We start from the raw sequence: 13,202 nt of genomic DNA, 5'->3' as shown, positions 1-13,202 counted from the left end.
CCTTATCCAATTTGGTCTTTGTGCCTGCAGCACTCTATCAAAACCGTTCCCTTTGGAAGTGTGTTCCACATTCCTACTGTACCCTGCGTAAAGATGGTTCTCCTGAAATTCCTTAATGGATTTAGGAGTGACCATCTTATTCCAAGCTTCCAGTTCTGGATCCCTGCCACAAACTTATCCATGTTGCCCTTTATTGCCTCTCTCTTTGTTGCCCCCACCTTCTCTTTTTGGAGAGAGGTGTCCCAGCTGGTTGATATGCTACTGATGGATCGCCCTCTCAGGTCTGGTCAATAAATGATTGGAGGGTAATAGCCCTGAAGAGGTGTGATTGAGTGTGAGTTGGTGGGCGTAGGGTCTTCAGGATGATAACTTGGTTGATGAAAGGGGAGTTACACAATGGAACATTAATAGCTGTGAACATGACTCTGTCAGGAGCACAAGTGATGGGAACTTGTTGTGATCTTGTCAAATGAGCTGTATGGAACGAGCTGCCAGAAGAAGTGGTGGAGGCTGGTACAATTGCAACATTTAAGAGGCATTTGGATGGGTATATGAATAGGAAGGGTTTGGAGAGATATGGGCCGGGTGCTGGCAGATGGGACTAGATTGGGTTGGGATATCTTGTCAGCAGGCACAGGTTGTCAGCACTGTTTCCATGCTGTATATCTCTATGACTCTATAAATGCATTTGTTGAAAGAACAAGCAATCCAGTATAAAAGTGAATTACTCTTGTTTATTTTTATTGTTATCATATACAGACATCAGAAACTACAGCCTTTTGCTTAACAAAATAAGAAAATAAATTGCAATTATTTGAGCACAGTATCTTCAGGTACAACAAAGCAGTGATTGTTATTGTCATGCGAAATTAATTTAACTAAAGACACTTGCCTCCCCTTGTCTGATCCACTCCTCCCCCACCTCCAACCCTGCTCCAAAACAGTTACTCACTTCATTGATAATATCTTACTCCTCCAAACATTGTTGGACCATTTTCAAAAAGGAAAAAGTTTCATTTGTAAACCTTTTCCCAAGCATTTTATCCTCTGAACTGTTTTAACGTGTGATGGAAATGAGGATTGATACCAACAACAATAACCCTCCTGACTGGAATATGTTTAGTTTCTTTTTGGAAGGTAGAAGATTGAAGATGACCATCTTTTGCAGCCTTGGATCATAGCTTCTGAGAGAAAAAAATTCAAAACTTCATTCCATTAAATTTCTGCAAAACTTTAAAATTGGAACAAAAGTGATTCAAAGCCAGTGGCAGGGTTAGTTCTGAAACAACATTCTGATTCTCCTTGTCTTACATGAGTGTTCATTTCCACAGCATGGAGACAATTTGCAACAACAGCAAATATTAATTTACAAAAGAAAGCCTAAAATTCAGCTATGATACAACTGTACAGTCAATATTGCGGTTTGGAGCAATGAAGGGACTAAGTGCCTTTAGTGTTTAAATTATAATACATCTGTGCCTTAGACAAAAGTAAACATTAGTGTTGAGTTATGAGAGATGTGGGACAGTGTGATGGAACCCAGTCAACTCCGTCATCGAGGCTGCACAGGCGTGTGGGCTAGTTGAATCTTCGCCTGTGTGACATTATTGCATAAAGACATGTGTTGGTATGATATTATTGCACAAAGTAATTGCTAATGCGAATCTCCTCTTGGCTGCAAATTTAACAGTGGTTAATCTGTTTATTTCCTTTAATGCAGCAGCCAAAGAGGTTTGACAGAAATATAAATGTTTGGTGCAATAATTGAGTGCCTGCTCAATTAGGACCTGCTCTTCTCCCGATGAAGGCATTGACTGGATATAACAGCTCACTATCCAGCGTGTGTATGTTTACACCACACAGAATATACTCACAGTGACTCAAGCATACTCCTCTTTAAAGAACTTCTTTCACTTTAAATCTTTTTGTTTTAATCGATTCAATCTGATTGTTATGGAATAATCCCTCAGTTTCCCATTTGACCTCCTCCTGACTGAGATCTCACTGTGTTTCTGGTTGATGGGTTGGAGATAACCTTGTTGGCCATTTGATACAAGGGTGTGGGGATGGATTGTTGGAAGAAGTAGAATAATGTAATTACTTTTTATATGAAGTTTATTTTAGCTGACTATAGAAAGCATTACATTTCATGTTGAAATCAAACGTGAGCAGGTTAGGTCCAACACAGGTGCTCTATGAACGCTGCTTCTATTCATGGTGAATAATGTGAATCATATTCGCAGAGAAAAATTATTTGATATGTAAGCTGCTCTGTTCCCTTTGACAGGGACAATGTAAGAAGTCCATTCCTGTTAATAACAATAGGGACTGACCCAAATCTTTTCATGTAGACTTCAACTTGCAGCTGGAGAGGTTAGACTGATAATCCGATCCTCTGGGGTGAAACTCTGTTGAATAGCCGCCACAGAGAACAGAAAGTTGAAGAAAAGGTTTTCTCGAGATGTTTTATTCCCCCTTTTTAAGACAATGTGAGCAAAAACAATGAGGTGAGGTAGACTCAGAACCTTGGATAGAATATTTCAGTTTTCCTTAATTATTTGTAAAACTAGCAGCATTGAAGGAAAAATGAAGATGGAAAAGGAACAATTGTATTTGGGGAATAAAATCAGGCACGTCAAGGATCTGGAGGTAATTCAGAGAAACAGGATGGTACATTCAAGTGGAAGGCTTCATTGCAGGGAATGTGAGCTAAGTAAGTTTGGGTAAGGAAGGCACTCCGTGGAAGTGAGTAGGGAATGAGTTAGTAATAAAAGACAGTCGAAAGAGGGTGAACAGATATGTGTTGAGGGGGGGGGGCCTTATTGAGATCTGTGGCAAAGTTTGATTAATCTTTAAGCTGGTGAGAAGCTTTTTGTCTGTTGGGTGTACTGAGGACCTTTAGAACCATGTTATGAGCAACAGAACTAGATTGAAATACACTACTGAAGCTCTTCCTAAATTCTTGAGCAACATTGCAAATTATGCAGCTTGATCAACTGTCTCTGACGTTTTGTGTGGTGTAAAGTACTTTGATGTTAATAATGTTTCTGTCTGACTGTGTCATTATTAATAGTATCCAAAGTATTGTATGTAGGCGTTCTGAAATCCAATTCTGTCAGCCAGGTAGTCACAGGGATAGTAGGACTCGCATATCTCCCTGCGCTTCTCGTATGGTGTCTTATAATAATATTCACGGTGCCTGCAATTAAAACAAATTAACATCAATATTAACATAATAAAGAGCCCGCAGGTTTAATTCTTAAGACAACTGGAATCTGGTTTGGATAGGCTGACAGAGTGCTCTCTGAATTGAGCATGAGTTTGGATTTTCCAGATTAATTATTTCACAGAAATAACCCCAGGGTCTGAATTGTTGGGTTCAAACCCCACTTCAGTAAGAATCAAAGTCATTGTCTGGCTGAGGGGTTAAATTCTCCTTTCAGGAGAATTTAAACAATTTGTGGAGTGTGGGGGAACAGAGATATGAGATTTAATTGGGAAGTGTATTGGATTTGTTGGTGAAATCCATTCATAGTCTCACAGTATTTGCCTGATTGTTAGGATTTTAATGGCAAGGAAGAGGCCATTCAGCCATCAAGTCAATACCAGCTCTTGGGAGTGTAAATCAATTAATTGTACTGTCCCACTCTACCTCCCAGCTTTATTTCCAGAGCACTTCCCCAGATTTGCCCGAGATTTCCCAGGAATCAGTGTTACAGATGGTCAGTGCCACAGGGTTCAACAGCTTGGGAGGGTGTGGGGAGTGGACGAGGTGTTGGAATCTCAGGGTGGGTAGATTAGGTGAGGTTGTTCACCCTTCCCTCCCCATTTCAGCCGTTGTCGCTAATTAAACACAGTTGCTCCAGAACATTGACCCAACGAGAGATGTATCCCGATTAATTCTTTGATTTGTAAAGGGATATATAGTGAGAGTCTCTCAGACATGACACTGAGGTGTAAATATGGGCTGTATGTTCTTTGGATGTTGACTCTTGGCAGCAGGTGTTGGAGTGAAAGCAGTGAGGTGAAGTACTGTGTTTAAAATGGCAGCACTGTTGTAATTCGGAACTGACTGACTGACTCACCGTGCCCATTGCCAACAGTGACCTGGCACACGCCAGTAAACAAACTGCAGCCATTTCATTCCTTAGCAGATGGACTGCACGTTTTTGGGAGGTGATCAGAGACATTCTTGAGGTGAGCAAGGCAGTTTTTTCTGGGGGCAAGCCAAGGTAAGTGTTCCACACAGCTCCCAGTTTCCAAGAAGCAGCTTTGGAGCATGTCCTGCCCACCGTCCACCCAAACAATGCCCAGTGACCAGGAACACTCACCAGGGAAATGGGGATTTGGAGAAGTGAGAATGTGACACTGCTGCTCTCACCCTCACAGGCGATTCCCTCACTGTCTGACATTTTAGAAACCAGCAGCTATTGTTAATGATGTCTCAGTTTATATCCCTTTACAAAGTTTTTTCAAAAACTTTGAGCCTGCTGGTCAATGATTAGTCCTACCTCTAGTGCAGATACCCAGCATGTACCTCTATGTCTTCATTGTGAGCTCCCTGTCTGTATTAGTCTATGTCGTCCTGGTCAAAACCTCCATATTTTCACCACTTAATCCGTTGACCACTGATGAATGCTGGTCTCCCAAAGTTTACAATGTAAAACCTCATCTCTTCCCCCCCCCCCCCACCATTTTAAATAACCCACTGGCCTCTTCCTTTCTCATTTTCAGAGCCAGACTCTCCTCCACACCCTCGATTCCACCCACTTGACAGCCTCTCAGCTTTTTGGCTTTTACGTAGATACATGCAAAATAAGAGGACCAGGCCATTCAGCCCTTAGAGTCTGTTCTGTCATTCAGTATGATCATAGCTGATTGTCCTACTCTGATCCCCCTTGTGCAGCCTGGAGTCCCCTCCTAAAATCAACTTCACTTCAGTCTCTCTCCTTTAATCCTCCTCTAACCGTACCAAACCTTTGGCCATCTCTCCTCATCTCAGACTGTCTCTGTTGCCAACGTCCTGGATGTGAAACATTTTCACACATCAGTGATAAACATTTGGTGCTGAGTGCAGTGGAGTCCTGTGCAGGTACATCATTATAAACAACCCATTGAGGTAAGAACTAATTGAATGACCTTTCATAGTATTCCTGAATTGACCTCCTGGACCTCTTCACAACAGAATCAGCTTCATGTTTTTCAAGAAAAGGACCTGGAACAAAAGTTGTGGAAATGACAGCAATATGAGAAAATGGAGGGCTGGAGAGTCAGAGTGTTATCAAGGCCAAATCCTGCACACTACCCTCTCCTACAGCCCATTCTGCACGTTCTTTGATTAACAATATTTATAATTTTAAAAAGGCAGTCTTTATTTATTTTTAGAGTTGACAAACCTTTCCTGTTGCTGCAATTGCTTTCTGATAAACCTGGAAAAATCAGTTCATTGTGCTTTGCAAGAAACCAGATGCTGGTGGATGCACAGATTTGAATCTGAGGGCAGGGATGGTCACCAGGAACATATAGGCTGGGAAGGGGGGGGTGGTCTGGGTGGGAATTGGAACATGGGTCATGGGGGACTGGTTGAGTTGGGAGTGGGGGTGGTTGCTGGGCTTGGAAGGAGCTAGAAATTTGGGAAGTGGGGGCTGTTGGGTAAGTTGGGGCTCGGGGAGCTATGGAAGCAGGGTCCATGGTCGGCAAAGGATCCCACTGATTCAATTCATCTGTCACAGGATAGGACTGTCTGCTTCCTGGGGCTGAATTGAACTGTTCTCAAAACAGCGAACACTGACTGTCTGTCTTAGGGAGGAATTTATCCAAAATTGGGAGACTACTGGCTGCAATTCATTGTCTCCTCCCAATAAAACACTCTCCTTGTTGACATTCTTCCGTTCGGTGGTTTTACATTTTCAAAGGCCATTATATTGCAACAGCTGGGAGCCAGATGTTGGTACTTCCACTAGAAACCATTAAACTGTGAGAGCAGTCAGCATTCAATAGAACTCATTTAATAAATCTCATCTGTCAACCTGGCAATAAAGAGCGAGTTGACACCCCTGAAGCGTCCCCTGAAGCGTCCTCTGAAGGTTAGCAGTGAGATTCCCCTCTCAGTTGCTGCAGCAGTTCGGCCTGTTTCTGTCCCTAGTGTATGGCTTTCAGCTTGGGCACTGACTGGGCCTCAAACCACGACCTAGTGGAGTCACTCAGCCAGGGATCTCATCATGATCGCTGGGCTCCTTTGGCCTGGGAACCATTTGCAGATGGATCCGCGTGAGTGTCTGATTTTAGAACGTTAATGGCTGAACTGGTTCCCAGACAAATTGATGCGGAGGAAAGAGAGAAGTGTTGAATTGGGAAGGGAAGGTGACAAAATGTAGATCAGGCACAATAATCACCAGGAGAGCGACATCTGAATTCTGCACAACATAAAAGGACCCAGTATCTTTGGGCCTGTTTCTTTGGCCATGTCCTATTTCATCTGATTCTGAATCAACAGTTGAAAGATGGGAGTTGTCAATGAAGATTATGTTCTAAAATAACAGCATGAACGTTGTACTCTGACCTGTTTTAAGTTTTTTGTGGGTCAGTCATTGGGTAAACCAGGACTTGTCTCACTTGCCTCAGTATTGCTGTCCAATTTTGCAAGAGCAGTGGATTGGGATTAAGAAGTTACTGAGTGCATTGTGACAGTATACGAACCACTAACATGGCAGTATCTGTGACTCAGCATTTTCATGTGGGAATTAACGCTGTTACAGAGAGCAATCAGCTCAGGGTAGCAGGGATAGACAAAACGGTTTGGGTAGGAAGCTTCAGACTGTCACGTTCAACACAGCTGAAGGCATAGCCTCCAATGACAGAACAATGCTAATGAGTATTGCTCGGGAGGCCAGGATTAGCACAACAAATGATAAACACAGGCAGCAACTGCGGATCATCTTTAACATTACTATATAACACAGGAACCTAATTATAGGGGCTGAGATTATCCCTCAGCCATACTCTCTGGCCTCCTGGATCTTCAGATACAGGAACAGTGAGCTGAGCCCTGACTCTGGGCTCTGAGCTTTGACCTTCAATCCAAGGCCAATGGATCCAAACAGATTCCCAACCATTAGTACAGTTATCAATAGATTACTCAGCAATGATTATTAGAAACATGGACAGATTAAAATAGAAATATTGATACCTTGAGCCTCCGAGTGACTCGCTCTTTGTGCAGAATCTAGAACAGAAAGAAGAGAATTTCACAGGAGAGCCTCTGTGTCCCGTAATCAGAATAGGTTTAAACCTGTACCTCCTGTTTTAATGATATTTAAATCTGTAACGGTGATGTGTTGTTGAAAGATGGGGATAAATACCTTTAGTATCAAGCGCACTCTCATTCTCCGTTGAGTCTGAAAGAGAGGGAACAGGATTTTAGTTTCAAGACCACATGAACCAATATCCAAATGGTTTTCAATGATCCCCCTCCCACTGTAAACCCTCCCCCCACACTCAGCACTTGGACAGGGGACAGTTCCTGGTGTGAGTTGAAGCAGAATGACAGAGCATTGAGAACATGGAAACAATGAACTGCTGTGTGCTGGTGTTTATCCTCAACAAGAGCATCCTCCCATATCTCTTTACCTTACAGTCTTCACATTGCCTTCCATTACTGTCAGCACCCTCCATTCCCCACTGGATTCTTCTGCAATTGTCGAACAGTTATACCCAAGATCTGGGCTCCCACTGAACGGGAAGGTGTTTCTCTCTGTGAACCCGGTCAAACATGAGTTTTTATTGTAATGGCCTGTGTCAGAGACTCATCCTCAATCATCTGTCTCCCAGTGAAATAATCCTGACCCTGTTCAGTCTATGCTGATTGTTCTAACCTCCCAGTTCCAGGATTACCCTGGGGAATGGACACTGTGTGCTCTCCAATGCTTCTATTTCTCTAAGGAACATGGAGATGGGGACTGTGTACAGATGATACCTGGGGCCTGACCACCAATTCCTCATGGGACACCAGGGATGGGCAATAAATACTGAGCCCAGTCTGCAACTCCCATGTCCCATGGAGAATATAAAGTTAGTCTGATAACAAACCAAAATGTGTAGTATTGATAAATCAATACTGACTGAGACCCTCAGTTTGGTGTCACCAACAAATTCTGAAATTGTATTTCTGATTCCTGAGTCCAGGTTGTTTCTGTAAATGGTGACCAACAGTGATCCCAGCATCAGTCCCTGAGGAACATCACCTCCCACATTGCTGCCAGTCTGTGTAATGTGCTTTTACCACCACTCTGTGTTTGTTGTTTTGTAACCAGCTTGCTCTCCATCCTGCTCCTTGTCCCCTGCCTCCACGTGTATTTGAATCATTTCAATAAAGAGCTTTTTCATCCTCATGGACCCAGCTCCCATATATTAGTGCAGTCAATAATGTCCCACACAGAGAGATCTACAAACCATCATCTCGTCCTGAAGCGATCACTTTGATTTTCCTTTCACCACTTTCTTTAGAATCTGAAATGGAAATGGGTTTTTGATGATCAAATGGAAAATGAGTGTGAAATGTTCACAATTGAAAAGTGTGTCCCTGTCACACGTTGCTTTTTGCTCACACTCACACCCTGCAGCAGCCACTGAATGGTTCAGCTCACCATCAGCTGCATTCCCATCGCTCAAAGGGCCAGCTCAGGGTGGGATTGGGGGTCAGCTCATTTTCCCAGGAAACTGTGAGTTGAATCCCGGAGTCTCCAGGGTGTGTGAGATCTCACTTCCTGCCCGGGGCTGACATTGTCCCTACAATGCACTCTCTGGCCTCCTGGCTCTTCATGTACAGGAACAGTAAGCTGGGCACTGACTCTAGGGTCTGAGCTTTGGCTTTCCATCCAAGGTCAATGAATCCAAACAGCTTCCCAGAATCATTAGCGCAATCATCACAAGATAATTCAGCAGGGATTGTTAGAAACAGGGACAGATTAAAATAGAAATATCAATACCTCGAGCCGCTGAGTGACTTGTTCTTTGTGCAGAATCTGGAATAGAAAAAAACAGATTTTCAGTTCCCCAATCTCAGTACAGCCTCTGTGTCCCATTATCAGAACAGTTTTAAAACTGTCCCTCCTGTTTTAATGATATTTAAATCTGTAACGGTGATGTGTTGTTGAAAGATGGGGATAAATACCTTTAGTATCAGGTGCACTCTCATTCTCTGCTGAGTCTGAAACAAAGGGAACAGGATTTCAGCTTCCAGAGCACATGCTCTGATATCCAAATGCTTTGCAATGATCCCCCTCCCACTGTAAACCCTCCCCCCTCACTCAGCCCTTGGGCAGGGGACACCATCAGAATTGAGCTTTAGTTGGAAATGCACACAGTATTTCGAGGAGAGAGACAGGCCATTCAATCCAATACTGTCTGCTGGGATTTACCTGCTCCACAATTTCCTGTAAACACTCTTCATTCTTCTCTTCCTTTTCTAAGGTGTGTTTATTCAGCCTCTTGTTAAATCTGTTGATATTATTGACCTTAATCGCTCTGACTGGGAGCGAGATCCACATTCTGATCATTCTCTGGATCATCACTGCTGCCTCACAGCGCCAGAGACCTGGGTTCAATTCCCGCCTCAGGCGACTGACTGTGTGGAGTTTGCACGTTCTCCCCGTGTCTGCGTGGGTTTCCTCCGGGTGCTCCGGTTTCCTCCCACAGTCCAAAGATGTGCAGGTCAGGTGAATTGCCCATGCTAAATTGCCCGTAGTGTTAGGTAAGGGGTAGATGTAGATGGAGGGGTATGGGTGGGTTACGCTTCGGCGGGGCGGTGTGGACTTGTTGGGCTGAAGGGCCTGTTTCCACACTGTAAGTAATCTAATCTAATCTAAAAAAAAACACATTTCTCTGAATTCTGTCTTGCATTTATTACACAAAGTGTTGTATTTGGTGTTTCCACAGGAACAGATATCAAGCCCCTGTCACCATATTAAGGTGTAATTTGTTGGTTGAGTCCTCAGTCAGGTCACACTTTAGTCCTCAGTCTCTCAGCTACAATCTTCACTGAGCCTCTGAAGCTGGGTCCTGACTTTGTTCTGTCTTGTTATTAAACCCATCCACATCTGCATTACTCCTCATTATTATCCAGCCCCTGTTCCTCTCTTCATGGTGTGTCCCAGGTTTCTGATCGATAGAACAAAGCCAATCTCACAACTGGTTTGTAGATCCTTCCTTTCACTTTCAGTGAACCCTTCCTGTCAAATAATGTTCCCCGGAACCTCCTCCGAACCCTCCAGACCAGATTGAACACATTGTTTAACTTTCATTTCCTGTTTCCATCTCATGGCACCACAGGCCCCAATTACATGAAGCTGTTGATTTAGTGTCAGTCTTCTCCCAGAATCTTCACTCTGAACCTCTTTCCTCAGCTCAAACTGACCGTCCATGAATTGTGTCATCAGTCTCCTGACTGTCATCGACCTGTCACCCAGAGCTTTCCTCCTCTTCTCCAGATGTTCACATGTTCCCCTCATCCCTACCATACAGCTCCATCCGCTGGGCAGCTGGTTTGTGATGGAAAGTGAGGCCAACAGCGTGGGTTCAATTCCTCCACCAGCTGAGATAACCAAGTAGGTCCCTCCCTCTCAATGTCTCCAACTGCCTTTGGTATGTTGACTCTCAGGTTAAAGCACCTCCAGTTGTCTCTTTGTAATGAGCGAGTAGTCCTTGGATCCTCTAAGATTATGGCAGCTTCCCCAATAATATAATCTCAAAAGTTATTGCAATATGAATTTTATTCACATTCTGGCTCCCCCCACAGTCTGAAATTCCATTTAATTTCTGACACTAAATTGTTCTGACAATGGTGACCAACAGTGATCCCAATGTGGAACATCACCTCCCACATTGCCGCCAGTCTGTGTAATGTGCTTTTACCACCACTCTGTGTTTGCTGTTTTGTAACCAGCTTGCTCTCCATCCTGCTCCTTGTCCCCTGCCTCCACGTGTATTAGAATCATTTCAATAAAGAGCTTGTTAATCCTCATGGACCCAGCTCCCATATATTAGCCCAGTCAATAATGTCCCACACACAGAGATCTACAAACCATCATCTCGTCCTGAAGCGATCACTTTGATTTTCCTTTCACTGCTTTCTTTAGAATCTGAAATGGAAACAGGTTTTTGATGACCAAATGGAAAATGAGTGTGAAATGTTCACAATGAAAAGTGTGTCCCTGTCACACGTTGCTTTTTGCTCACACTCACACATTGCAGCAGCCACTGAATGGCTCAGCTCACCATGAGCCGCATTCCCATCACCAGGAAACTGCAGGTTGAATCCCAGAGTCTCCGAGGGTGAGTGTGAGTCTCACTTCCTGCCCAGGACTGAGACTGTCCTGAACCCACATTCCCTGTTCTCCTGACTGTTCCGATACAGGAATAGTGAGCTGAGTACGGACTCTGGGGTCTGAGCTTTGGCTTTCCATCCAAGGTCAATGAATCCAAAGAGCTTCCCAGAATCATTAGTGCAATCATCACAAGATAATTCAGCAGTGATTGTTAGAAACAGGGACAGATTATAATAGAAATATTGACACTTTGAGCCTCTGAGTGACTTGTTCTTTGTGCAGAATCTGGAAGAGAATTTCACAGGAGAACCTCTCTGTCCCATTATCAGAGTAGTTTTAAACCTATCTTTCCTGTTTCAATGATATTTAAATCTGAAACTGTGACATGTTGTTGAAAGATGGGAATACGTACCTTCAGTATCAGGGGCACTTTCATTCTCCGCTGAGTCTGAAACAGAGGGAACAGGATTTCAGTTTCCAGACAACACATTCCAATATCTGAATGGTTTTCAATCAGCCCCGTCCCACTGCAAATATCCCCACACTCTTCACGTGGGTAGGATACAGCTCCAGATATGAGTTGAAGCTGAATATGAGATCATTACTTAATACATGTAACACCTTTATTCCAAAATTAATGGAGCCTAAGAGCAGGAAGTTAGAAGACAGTATCTTAACATCTGTCAGAGGGAAATTGTTGGAAGTAATTCATTAAATCAGTACGTTCTGAAAGGTCAGAATAATGCCAGCAGTGTTACTGTGTACATGGAGGATATCCAGCCCATTGAGTCTGCACGTCTCTCCAAATGATCAGCATGGCTTCGAGTCCTTCTCCTGCCTTTTCCCATTCACCTCGCACATTCTTCTCTATTTTAGTTATCATCCACTGAATGTTTTAGGGCGAGACACCAAAGTCTTGAGATAGAGAGGGAAATGATGTTTCACTAATTAATTGGAGTGTGTTGAGGGAGAACCATGTGCTGTGGATAATGGGGAGGTACTGGATGTGCTGTTACTGGGATTCTAGAGGCAGGTGATAAGCTGCAACCTCAAAGGTCATTGTGGAAAATAAATGTCCATGATAGGGGTTCACGTGGTGGTGCAGTGGTTAGCACTGCTGTCTCACAGCACCAGGGACCCGGGTTTGATTCGGGCTTTGGGTGACCGTGTGGAGTCTGCACATTTCCCCCATGTCTGCCTGGGTTTCTGCCGGCTGCTCCAGTTCCCTCCCACAGTCCAATGTTGTGCAGACTTGGAAAATTAGCTGAAGTAAATACAGGGATAGCGTGGGATGCTCTTCAGAGGGTGTGTACAGAACTGATGGGCCAAATGGCCTCTTTCTGCACTCTAGGGATTCTATGATCCAATGTCGGACGTATCAATGTCAAACCAGAGAGAGAGGCCCATCATAAATGGGTCATTTCAGGTTGGTGTGATGTAATGATGTGTGGAATACCACAGGGATCAGGGTTAGAACCTGAACTTTTTACAATTTTTAGAAAGGACTTGGATTGAGGGAGGGATGAGATGGTGATGACATTTGCTGCTGAGTTTAGGAGAGGGATTTGCAAAATGGATGTGACAAAGGAAGAAAGGGATAAAGGGAGGTTCACGAATGTGTAAAGAGCAGACATATTGTTGTAAGTAGGTAGGGGAAGCCCTAAATGAGTTTTTTGTTTCTGTCTTTACTAAAGAAAAGGACCTTGTAGTGAATGAAACCATTGAAGAGCAGGTCAGCTTGCTGGAATGGATAGAGATTGAGGACGCAAATGTGCTGAAAAGTTTGACAAACATTAAGATTGACAAGTCACCAGAACCAGACCAGATCTGTCCTCGGCTGCTTTGGGAAGCAAGAAATGTGATTGCTTCAACGCTTGC

The 13,202-nt window shown here is 43.7% G+C and overlaps 1 protein-coding gene across 1 annotated transcript in view; it reads right to left on the bottom strand.

The window, feature by feature from the left end:
• Positions 1-714: 714 nt before the first annotated feature.
• LOC140489128 (uncharacterized) overlaps positions 715-13,202 on the bottom strand; it is a 161,049-nt gene continuing 148,561 nt past the window's right edge. Inside the window, exons 77-85 of the mRNA XM_072588362.1 lie at positions 11,737-11,772; positions 11,082-11,138; positions 9,173-9,208; positions 8,988-9,023; positions 8,452-8,508; positions 7,362-7,397; positions 7,190-7,225; positions 5,140-5,215; positions 715-3,199 (exon numbers count right to left, since the gene is read on the bottom strand). Coding sequence (XP_072444463.1) covers positions 3,067-3,199; positions 5,140-5,215; positions 7,190-7,225; positions 7,362-7,397; positions 8,452-8,508; positions 8,988-9,023; positions 9,173-9,208; positions 11,082-11,138; positions 11,737-11,772 — 503 coding nt within the window. The 3' untranslated portion in view covers positions 715-3,066. The remainder of the gene's footprint in view (positions 3,200-5,139; positions 5,216-7,189; positions 7,226-7,361; positions 7,398-8,451; positions 8,509-8,987; positions 9,024-9,172; positions 9,209-11,081; positions 11,139-11,736; positions 11,773-13,202) is intronic.

This window comes from Chiloscyllium punctatum, chromosome 18 (genome assembly GCF_047496795.1).
Source record: "Chiloscyllium punctatum isolate Juve2018m chromosome 18, sChiPun1.3, whole genome shotgun sequence".
Lineage (NCBI taxonomy): Eukaryota > Metazoa > Chordata > Chondrichthyes > Orectolobiformes > Hemiscylliidae > Chiloscyllium > Chiloscyllium punctatum.
Note: the sequence above shows the minus strand (reverse complement) of the source record. Positions and strands in the feature narration are given on the sequence as shown.